Source organism: Pyxicephalus adspersus, chromosome 12, assembly GCF_032062135.1.
Source record: "Pyxicephalus adspersus chromosome 12, UCB_Pads_2.0, whole genome shotgun sequence".
NCBI classification, from domain to species: Eukaryota; Metazoa; Chordata; class Amphibia; order Anura; family Pyxicephalidae; genus Pyxicephalus; species Pyxicephalus adspersus.
The window spans coordinates 1442212-1454506 of NC_092869.1; the positions used below are offsets into that span (position 1 = coordinate 1442212).

Here is a 12295-nt window from a genome sequence, read left to right on the forward strand (position 1 = left end):
GCTTTAGATTTAGAAATTGGGTATGATTTATGCTGTAGGGTTAGGATTAGGTTAAAGCTACAAAGTTAGAACTAGAGCTGTAAAAATGGAAATCGTTGTGGTAGGTTTAGGGCTATAAGGATAAGGAGCTGGAAGTAGGGATAGGGCTACAGATTATTATTATTAAACAGGATTTATATAGCGCCAACATATTACGCAGCGCTGTACAATAAATAGGGATTGAAAATGACAGACTAATACAGACAGTGATACAGGAGGAGAGGACCCTGCCCCGAAGAGCTTACAATCTAGTAGGTGGGGGAATTTCACACAGCATTTCACTTGTTGAAGTCTAAACTTCAGACAGAAAGGCCACAAACAGCAACTGAAAGCCGCTGCAGTAAAGGCCTGGAAGAGCAATAATAGGAGGAACCCCGGCATCTGGTGATGTCCATGAGTTCAAGACTACAGGCTGTCATTGCCAGCAATGGGTTTTCAACCAAGTATTAGAAATTAACATTTTATTTTCAGCTTTTTAATTTGTAAAAATTACTTTTGAGCCCCTGAAATGAAGTGATTGTGTTAAAAAAAATGTATGCAATCTTTTTGTTCCACCCACTGAATTAAAACTGAACGATTGCAGTTCACATGCATCTGAGTTGTTTCATTTAAAATTTGTAATAGTGGTAATGTACAGAACGAAAATTAGAAAAAAGTTGTTTTTGTCCAAATATTTATGGACCTAACTGTAGTTCTGCCATAAACATTTTCATTTTCATGGTCTACACATCCTGGTCAAGGTTCACTCACCATAATGCCGGTTAAGAGACAGACTCCTTTCCCGCAGTAGGTGTTTGGCACCATGTCACCGTAACCAATGGAGAGGAACGTGATGGAGATCAACCACATGGCACCCAGAAAGTTGCTGGTGACATCCTGCTGGTCGTGGTACCTGCAGAAGAAGGAATGGCAATGAAACTTTTGTCAGGCCCATCTGTTTTGCTGTGACCCATACCCACGATATTCATGTGTGGATTGATTCTCTATTATCAATGTGCTCAGGAGTGGACATAGGAAGGTGCAAGGTGTGCGACTCCACAAGGGCCACATATTCTTCTCCGCCCCCACGAGAGTCCCAAGTCAGTTACAGCTCTGCTTGAATGCTGACTTCCCTGATCATCATCTGTATAGGGAATTCTCATCTGAACTACTTTGTTTCTGTCAACTCACCAGGCGCTGCCAATCAAACAAGGGAATGTGAATGCTTATCAGTGACACATAGGGGGCCACACCACTGGCAACTTTTTGCGCTGCTTGTGATTATCATTTTTGATATGTGGCACCTTGGTTAATTGAAGGACCTTGTTATTGCACAGGAACATTTTCCATTTTGTTTGCCACTGACAGTCATGACCTAAGGGACACAGTGGAAATCAGATTTATTTTTCTGCATGTAGTCGGACGTTAGAAGAATGGGTATGCCGGATATTTATTACACAGAAGTCCGTGGATGTTCTGTAGTTATAATGAGATATACCACGTCTGTTACACCTACAGATAATGCTTATTGGAGTCCTTCTTTAATTAATGAGCCTTCTGTGTAATTAGTCTATTGACTTGTCGTTAATTAAAGAGGGATTTACATTATTACACAACATAATCGCTACTTTACATCCAGAACCAAAACAGATGGGTTCACTTATGGAAGCTAAAAGTCATGGACTTATCTCCTGCAGCCAATCAAGAGTTTCCGTCTATTTCAAAATGACAATGGCTGATTGATAGATCTGACTGAAGTAAAAGCCTTTATGTAACCAGTGTGCCCTTGTATCAAATATCAATATGTCCCCATTGTTGGGGGGGGGGGGGGGGGGCAGAGATACAAACCACTGGGGGGAATCTCCCCCTTGTGGGAGGGGCTTAGACACAAACCACTGGTGGAAATCTCCCCATTGTGGGAGGAGCAGAGACACAAACTACTGTCCCCATTGTGGGAGGGGCAGAGACACAAACTACTGGGGGAAATCTCCCCATTGTGGGAGGGGCAGAGACACAAACTACTGGGGGAAATTCTCCCCATTGTGGGAGGGGCAGAGACACAAACTACTGGGGGAAATCTCCCCATTGTGGGAGGGGCAGAGACACAAACTACTGGGGGAAATTTCGCCATTGTGGGAGGGGCAGAGACACAAACTACTGAGGGGAATTTTCCCATTGTGGGAAGGGCACAGACTCAAAGTAATGGGGGGAACCTCCCCATTGTGGGAGGGGCAGAGACACAAAGTAATGGGGGGAACCTCTCCATTATGGGAAGGGCAGGGCCACAAACTACTGGGGGGAACCTCCCTATTTTGGGAAGGGCAGAGACACAAACTACTGGGGGGAATCTCCCCATTGTGATAGGAGTAGACACAAACTACTGTGTGGGGGGAATAATCTCCCCATTGTGGGAGAGGCAGTCTCAAACTACTAGGAGGAAAATCTCCCCATTTTGGGTGGGGCAGAGACACAAACTAGTGGGGGGACTTTATCTACATTTATCTATTTATCTACAAAGATCTCAACATCTATCATAGTTGTCCCTTCTCACCTCTCGCAGACACGTACGGTCCAAGCAGCGATAATCCACAGCGATATGCTGAAGACCAGCAGCACAGTCCCAGGGCAGATGGTCATTAAGGTCTTCATGACAAAGCGGGTGTTGAAGTTGATCTTGTTGAGCGCCCCAATGCTGCGGGATGAGGCGTCCGTAAAGAGTTTACTGTGCAAGAGCATGACACGGGCAATCAGGTAGAGCCTTAGAAACATGGGGATGGAGAGGATAATGTCCACGTCGGCCTCAGCCTGCGACGGTGTGTAGGAAAAGGCCAGACGGGCATTCCAGAAAAACTTGTACTCCCCGGGAATGGGGTGGATGGCACAGATGAGCAGCTCCAGGCTTATGTAGAATATCCGCTCGTAAGTCATTGCGATCCGCCAGTCGTCTGCGCCATTGTCGATGACAAACAGCTGAAGATGAGAAAAATAGACAAATATAAGAAAATCAACATTAGGAGGATATGTGCATTTCTCTGGAACTTTATTGGTGAGATAACTACACTGAAGGCCCAGGTCTGTAAAACTGCTATTCCTATTTTGGGGGGTTTACACCATTCCTGCAGCTCCCAGGTCTGTTGTTCAGATTTATTTTAAGATAGCACTGTGAAAAGGTAGCTTTGATCGGTCCTATCTGCAGACCAGTAGGACTATACCATCATCTGTGTTAACAGATCCCAAACATGCATTTGGCTTGCAGCCTTCTAGGTAACAGCATCTCACACGAAAGCCCTGGCCGGTAATATGGCCGCAGACGGAAGGGAAGCACCACTTCCCGGGATTTATTTTTAGGCCTCTCAGCTTCTGTTCAGCCAGATCCACAACTAATAATTAGAACTGAACAAACAGCGAGTCTATTATTATTTTTTTTTCTTACTATATGCTCCCATCTGTGAGAATATGTCGGCATCCCTTCAGTGATTCCCGTGGAAATTACTCTGTTATCCCGAAATTTGCACATTTTTTTCCCTTTTAATTGAGCCTTTTACAGCTGCCTCATTAAACCCACCTGTTACCTATGTAAATGGCGTTCCCCCCAGTATAGCCTCGGGTACTGGAAGAATGGAAGACAGTCATGGTAGATAGAAGGGGGAAGGCCATTTAGAAATGTTGGAAGGATTAGCAATAATAAAGGGTAGTGGAAGAACAGAGCCAGTCAGGGAAGTTGGAAGAATGGAGGACATTTATAGGAACTAGAAGGATGGAGGATAGACCCAGTACTAATAGAACAAAACCAGTCAGGGGAGTTGGAAGGATAGAGGTATTTTATATTTCAATATTTTTATTGAATTTTCACAAAAATAGGTACATGTATTTCAACAAAAAAACAAAACGAGATAATACAAAATTATCAAAACTAGGGTCAGCAGGGTACAAACATATTCTTGACGACCTCAATGTTCAAAGTGACAAGGAGAAAACCATATACAACAGTGGTTTGAACAATGAATAAACCAAAATTGCAACCCCATAGGATAGAGGTATTTTATGGGAAATAGAAGGATGGAGGATAGTCCCAGTATGACTTTTCATGAGTAGCACAGCTTTCTGGTGTTGTTACCAGAGAATTGTTTGAAAGTTGATAGAAAGTAAGTGGAAAATCTGGAATACTGAACATATATATCATGGATGTACATGTGGACTTCCTGTGTCCTTGTAAATATCTTGATTCCTCCTCCCCATGGGCTGCCTGGGTTGGGGTGACCCAATAGGAAAAACATATTTGTTGCCGATTCTCCTGTAGGTCACGGCAAGGGGAAACTGCTGTGAGTGTATATTTTATATATCATAATAATGAATGAATCATAGTGACAATTACAGGGTATTCATCATGTTCATTAGCGCATGTTAATGACAGCAAGACAAGAATATTTGGCCAATATAAGCGAAGCTAATATTGATCATGTGATGATCTGATTGGTTTAGATGGTTGAGGAAAATGTTGGGTTGTTTGCTGGGGATATCATAGAATTGAGTGCTGACACTGATCTGTTAACGCAAAAAGAATTGTCACCTCTTCTCTCCGCCTGACTTCTCGCAACTAGAGGACTGGAAAATGGGCATTCCCGGGGGAGTCTTGTGATCTTGCTATTACGGTTTTGTACTCTTCCAACGTAGGCGAGTATTACCTTGAATAACTGAACAGCACCTGAGTGGTATTCCTTGCCCTTCCTGACACTTGTAGTCACACAAATACTACCACCTTGTTACATACTGAAAGAATGCAAGACAGTCAAGGGAGTGAGAAGGATCAAAGAAACCTGAAGTATGGAGGACAGTCTCAGGTACTGAAAGAATGGAGGACAGACAGAGGAGCTAGATGGTAAGTGAATGTAGGAAAATAGAGACCATGAAGCTGAAGACAAATAAAGCTAAAAGAGTGAAAGTCAGCCAGTGTAGATGGCCATTAGCATTCTCAGGAAGGAGGCCATTCAAAGGAATGGAAGGAACGAAGGCTAGTAGGGGGAAGTTAAAGCATGAAGGTTGTGGATGTAATACAATAAAGACAGATAAGGGTGCTAAATGTATTGAAGGAGGGGAAGGTTAGTTAGTGGTATTTGAAAGATTGAAGATGATCAGTGCTCTTAAAAAGGGAGGCCGGTCAAAGGAACTGAAGAAATAAAAATAGTGAGGGGAAATTAAAGCATGGAAATTGGCAAGAGGATGTGGAAAAACAAAGGCCATACAGGAAGTTTAATTTTGTGAGGATGAAAGAAGGAATGCCAGTTAGTGGACAGATTGAAGATGATCAGTGGTGCTCTAAAAATGGAGGCCAGTCAAAGGAACTAAAGGATTGAGGACTAGAAACAAGAGAGGTTGGTAAATGGATGTAGAAAAATAGAGACCAATTGGGACCTCTGAAGGAAAGTGGAGTTGAAAGAGGGAAGGCCAGTTAGTGGAGTTGGAAAGATTGAAAATGATCAATGATGCTCTAAAAATGGAAGCTGGTCAAAGGAACTGAAGGAATGAGGACTAGTAAGGGGACATTAAAGGACAGAGGTTGGTAAGTGAATGTAGAAAAATAGAGACTAACCAGGATGTTGAAAGCAAGTGGAGCTGAAGAAGTGAAGGCCAGTCAGTGGAGTTGGAAAGGTTGAAGTTAATTAATGGTGCTCTAAAAATGGAAGCTGGTCAAAGGAACTAAAGGAATAAAGACTAGTAAGGGGAAATTCAAAGATGGACATTATTCTCCTCCAATCAGGAAGCTGAAGTGATTCACTCTGATGTGTGGAAATGAAAGGTGGAGACTAGCCATCAGTATTGGACGGATGCAAACTGTCAAAAAGTTTTAGTAAAAGCCAGCCAGTGGGACAAGAATTAGTTAGGAACAGTCTGTAGAACTTAAAGAAGAGAGAATGGTTGTAAGAACCTAACGAAGGTCAGTTGGTGTACCTAGAAGAACAGAAGCCAGCCAATGAGCACCCAGATAGAAGCCTCACCCCAATATGTGTGTGGAAGTCATCCTGGTGTATCTCTATCAGGGCCAGACCTCCACCATCCTCATATGAGAAGGACTCCTAATCCTGTGGCCGATAGCCATCACATGGCATTGCTGTGATAAGCCCCGCACAAAGCGTCAGCTCTGCAGGCAGCCAGGGGTGTAATAGCTCAGATGTGACATAATCTTTTATCTGATTGGAACAGAAATCACACGACCTAATGCAGCACTTATACCGCAGTCCTGGCAACAACTCGGCACTTGGCTAATTCTCTGCTCTTCACATATCTCATGTAGGATCATCCTGAGCTTTTTGCTGAAACTCTCAGACAACTTCTCCCCTTCCTGTACCAGACCTCATCACTCAGAACACTCAACACTGACGCTAACATGTGGACTGAACAAAACAACATTTACATGCAGATGAAAGTATAATAGTTTGGGTGCAGTACCTGTAAACAGCACAAAGCGGCATTATTTTGACATGTCCCTATTGGATAAAACAGGGGTGCAATAGTATAAAACTACCAAAATTTTAGATCTAGCTTCCTTGCAACCTGGCCAACAGGACTCCTAGAGCAGAAGATCTCTGGATCCTCATCCCCTGCTTCTGTAATTGGTCCAGGACCTCCCCAATGGGGTCTGTAAGCTACTAGAGTAGGTTAAAGTGATCCTTCACTAGTTGATGTGTAAGCTCCAGTGTTCTTACAGATATACTGGAAACCAAAGTATCTTTGGATGGAGAAGAAGGTTGCTATCAAGAGAACCTGTCACTTTGCCCATCTTCTTTTATTCTCTTCCCAAGAGGTGGCACAAACCTGGTAGTGGCTTCAGTAACAGGCAGACCTGGCACTGAGGTAGTGTGACTTCCTACCGTTCTTGGTGGCAGGTGTCAACTCTAGGGGGACACAGCTGCCATATGCAATATTTTTTTTCTATTTTTTTTTTTTTCATTTTAGTTTGAATGGGTTTTCCAATAGAGAGAGAAAGAAAGAGAGAGAAAGTTCATTAACTCGGTCGGATCTGACCATATTGAGTTACCATGGGAACTGCCTCAAAGACCAGCACTCATCTAATTAGGATCCCCCGGAGGAATAAGGACACTGCCTTCGTTCATGAACCGCAGTGCCAGGCGGCAGGGACCGCATGGCCGATGATGGCGGCGGTAGCTCATGCATGGAACCCTTGATTTTTTTTTCTTTAAAGCAGAATTTGGATGAATAGAATAAAAAAAAACATAACCAGTAAATTCTAGAACAGTAACGGTGTTCTGGTGTCACCATTCTAACCCTGTACGCTCCATATGGTCAAACTTGACTTGGCATTACCAATGCCGAACTGATAAGACTGGATGGTCCAGATGATGGACAAACAGGTGGAGAGGAAGCTGAAGGATGACCATGTGCCTTCAGAAATTGAGATGGAGCTGTTCCCGCTCCCATGTCTGCCTCTGTCTTGTAGGGATCTCTATGCTCTATGAAATAAAGCGAGGGACGGACCGATGATGGGAGCGTGCCAAGTATGGCTAGTTAACATTCAGCGTGCTGCACTGTGCACTGAGTGTAGGCGTTGTGCAGGGTTCTCTGGGAGGCCCAAGAAGAGGCCACAATATTAAACACGCTGTGAGACCATCGGAGTACAAATTGGGATGTCTAGGTATTCTGATAAATGTATAAAGGGTTAGTTCACCTAGAAATAACATTTCAGTGTTTGGTGGTTCCTGGAAACTAAAACCATCTGACAGTCTCTGCTACCTCTAGGGGACTGTAGGCGAGATCTCTGCAACCCTTCAGTGCCCATTATGAGGGGGCCCCAATACCTCTTAGCTGAGTTCCCAGGCCTGCACACCTGCAGTGCCCACTATGAGGGGTCCACCATTATACCTGTGCTGAGTTCCTGGGTCTGTACACCTATTGTGCCTATTGGGAGGGGTTCCCAATATCCAGTACTAAGATTTACACAGCTCTGTCACATAAAATTGTCCTGTCCATAGTAGACCCGTAGGCCTGTGACTGGACAATGAATGGGGAAACAGCAGCTCCATGTCTACTGTACTCTACTGTACAGGGCATGCAAAAGACTGATACCAGGTCACATCCAAGCACTTACACTCCTTTCATTTATAAAAAGTTCAGCTTTAAGGGTAATTGGGGTCCTCACTTCTCTATCACCCAGCAGATCGCCTGGCTCCAAAAAAAAAGATTTGGTCTCTGAGTTGAGCTGGAAGGCACCGCAGGCGACTTTGCTTTCCTGAGCAGCGAGCAATCCATTTAAGAAATGACTCGCTTCCAGCCTCACATCTCCCCGGCGTGATTTACGGCTCTTTTCTGCTCGCTAAGTCAGCATTTACATCGGCAAAAACACATCAAATAAAATGTATCGGAATTATCTAAAAGCAAATAAAACAATGAATCTCATTTATTATCCCTAATAGAACCGGGTGAATGAACGGGACAACCGCAGTGAATGTTCCCCCTAGACGGCAGGCACTGTTGGCCTCTCAGTCTTCAAAATGTTACAGATTGTTTTGGAGAGAGATGGAAGGCAGACAAATGGGAAGAGACTGGTGGATGTTGGCCAAAGGAGGAGTCTTAATTTTGAGTGATATTTGACTTACAAGATACAAATTAAAATATTGCCAAGATGAAAAAGTAAGCTTGGCTGAGCAAAGACCATCATGATTCATCCTCTCACAAAAATCAAGGAGGTAAATCAGAATCAAAGCCCAACAGGACATTGATGGCTAATGTTGGCTAAATGGAGATGAAAAAAAATCCAGACCTTCAGAAATCCAAAAATCAGAACAATTCTTTGCACCCCCAGATTCCTGTACATCATTCACTGTAACAAAAGCATTTTTTATATCTAATTTTTGGATTTTGCCATGTCTGTAGAGCATTTCACAGTGGACCTGTCTTGATACTCTGTTTCATAGTGTCACACGTAATGATATTGCTTTCTTTCACAGAAATCGAAGAATCTCCCACCCACCCCCAACAATGTCTGCATCTACTTTTTTGTCTAGAATCCCCTGTATCCTTGAACAGGCATCATCCATCAAAATTCTGGATTGAGATGTTGGCTCAGAGATGACATGTTTGGTGTCTGTAAAATTCTTGGCCATGACGAGTACCAATTACACTGACACTATTGCCACCACCCCACAGTGCAAAACAAAACTCCAATCTGACCCTATGCTGGACCTCATTCCTCTTTTGTTCACAGGTTTCTCTCTAATGAGATCTAAAGTATTACATTTGGTCGTCTACTGTACTTTATCATTCTGGACAGGCACCAAAAACCATGATAGACACCTTCCTGGCCATCCAAGTTATTAGAACTGGATTCTAGCAATGTGAAAATATCTGATTCAGTTTATGAATGGAATCAGTCTGATTATCAGTCCTTTACCTGCCATTCAGTCTTATAACTGGCACTCCGGCCTTTGCAGCGCTAGGTCCTAGGTTCAAATCCCAGCCAGGACACTATCTGCATGGAGTTTGCAGGTTTTCCCCGTGTCTGCGTGGGTTTCCTCCCACATCCCAAAAACATGCAGTTAGGTTAATTGGCTTCCCCCTAAATTGATCTTAGACTACATTAATGACATAAGACTATGATAGGGACATTAGATTGTGAGCTCCTTTGAGGGACAGTTAGTGACATGACTATGGACTTTGTACAGCGCTGCGTAATATGATGGCACTATATAAATACTGTGTAATAATAAACACCTTACTATTCTCCCATGGACTGCATGCGGACCCCATTAAGGACCCACACAACGATCACTTTGGAAATGTTTCTCTATACAACCGAAGTGATAACTTACCAGTTCACCACTACAACCAAATGTCCATGTGTGAAAATCAGAAATGCTTAATTGTAGAGTAAATTATTAAAGAAGGCGTCTTTGGAGCAAATAGCTCTTCAATCAATACATCTCATGTATACATGAGAATGAGGACTTGGCCAGAGCTGGGTGACAGTCCCAATCTGCCTGGTGTGTTATTCTGGATTCAAGGTTGAGCTATTTGTGGCAGACTCTCAGCTCCAGAGTTGTCTTATAAATGATACAATTTTTGGACTGCTATGATGAGTTTGGTGGGACATTTAAATGAATGGATTGCTCTAATGCAGCGTGGGTAATGGGTGATGTGAACAGACTGCAGCACAGACGTGTGAATGGGCCCGAAGATTATTGATTGAACTGGGTGAATTTTTTTAAATCCTTGAACAATACAAGCCAATGACCAAATGACCTTAATCTATTTTATTGTATTGGTGCAATAAATGATAGCCAGGTTGATGCAAAGTGCAGCTCCTGTGTGAATAAGCCTTAACTCTCCCCAGGCTGTGTGCGTCGTTGCGGGGCTCCAGAACTTGCAGGTCTTCCACTGAAGTCTTATTGAAAAAGGAGAACGCCGAGAACAATTGATAAAGTATGTAATTTTCCTTTCCGTGATTACACCTACGCTGCATTATACAGGGCACAGCAGCAGATCGGGAAATCCTGCCCCCCCTCCACCTCCAATCCCAGCCGTACAGTATGAGGAATCCGATCTCGGCAGGGCATCTTTATCCAGGCAGAGCGTTCAGAACAATCTCATACTAGAATTAGACAGAAGGCGTTTGATAGAAAAGCCTTTTATACAGAACAGCGGTGTTGTTCAGGAGGGTGGGCGTGCGCGGCGTGCCACTGAACATGCCTGCTCTGTTTTGTAAAATCGAAAAAAAAATAAAAACAGATCTGCAAACACTCCTAGTGTACAGAAGCAATGTCAGGCCTAAAGCTGTTCAGAGCTGGGATTTAATTGGAATAAAAGTTACCAACTCATCCCCCACAATAGTTTCATTTTCTGCAGTAGTTTGTGTCTTTGCCCCTCCCACAATGGGGAGATTTCCCCCAGTAGTTTGTGTCTCTGCCCCTCCCACAATGGGGAGATTTCCCCTAGTAGTTTGTGTCTCTGCCCCTCCCACAATGGGGAGATTTCCCTTATTGATTTGTTTCTCTGCCCCTCCCACAATGGGGAGATTTCCCTTATTGATTTGTTTCTCTGCCCCTCCCACAATGGGGAGATTTCCCTTATTGATTTGTTTCTCTGCCCCTCCCACAATGGGGAGATTTCCCTTATTGATTTGTTTCTCTGCCCCTCCCACAATGGGGAGTTTTCCTGCAGTAATTGTATTTTTTACCCCAAAAATTCTGGTAAGATTAACAGCAGTGATGACGCCAATCTTTCAGTCCTAAACAATACAGTGACATTTTGCTTTAAGCTCCCTCCAACGTACATTGGTCCCCAGGCGCTAAGTATTTTTACTACGGTGCGATTCCCCGTCATACACCCCCCCCCATCGATTACAGCATCCTCTGGCATGGCTGGTTTCATAGTCTGTTTATAGAAAAAGGAGATTTGTCTGTCCCAATGGCCGCACTAATACCAGTCTGGCTTAGGAAACCCCTGAGACCTCTCCTGGATTACCCACTATCCACCTCTCCCCCGCCTTGTACCCTGGGAGCTCATTAAGGGCATAATAATTTACGGGTGGTTGTGTGCCAGGCCTCGGCGTACTGCTGGTTCTTGCCAGCACTCACAGACATCCTGTACCCGTCCTCGTACACAAAGATTTTCTCCTAGCAGACGTTCTTGGCACAAACAAAATCTCTATTTATAATGCTGGTTACAACCTTGAAGAACTTGGTTAAAAGACGCGTCGCGGGTGAAACTTACTGCCCGGCATTTTCATTGACCTGTGGATCTCTCCATATGAAATGCCCCCATTTTCGGAGTTCATCCATGATGGGCAAACCCTGTCCATAGTGCAGGTAATCTCTTTGAGAGGTGATAATTACCTGGGAGCATTGCACTGACATATTACTTATATCTGATGACAGGTCCACTTTAAAGTGGAGCCATCACAAATCTGGTCAATGGGCCTGTCATTCAGTCACAGGACTGGGATCCCTTGATGAATCCTTTTAAAATAAGGCAATGCGGTAATGACGCCTCTTTTGTCTAAACATGGCGGCTCCTCGCAGAGTGACTCTTATTCAGAACGTGAGGAGGTGTGGCTCGGAGAGGCGAGCTGACGGTGAGTTTGGGAAGACGCATGGCTGGTGGGTGTGAGATGGCAGCTTGGCAGACAGTCAGACATTGACAAACAATGTACAGCTATATATAACATAGCACACAGCTGTGCGCGATTATTCACACGCCAAGGCCGTACGTTTATCGGTCACATGACCAACACCTGCCCTGGAGAACGCAATGCGACGGCACAGGG

General features: G+C 43.9%; 1 protein-coding gene across 1 annotated transcript in view; it reads right to left on the reverse strand.

Moving 5' to 3' along the window:
- KCNN3 (potassium calcium-activated channel subfamily N member 3) overlaps positions 1–12295 on the reverse strand; it is a 42411-nt gene that overhangs the window by 18196 nt on the left and 11920 nt on the right. Inside the window, exons 3-4 of the mRNA XM_072427915.1 lie at positions 2570–2988; positions 790–931 (exon numbers count right to left, since the gene is read on the reverse strand). Coding sequence (XP_072284016.1) covers positions 790–931; positions 2570–2988 — 561 coding nt within the window. The remainder of the gene's footprint in view (positions 1–789; positions 932–2569; positions 2989–12295) is intronic.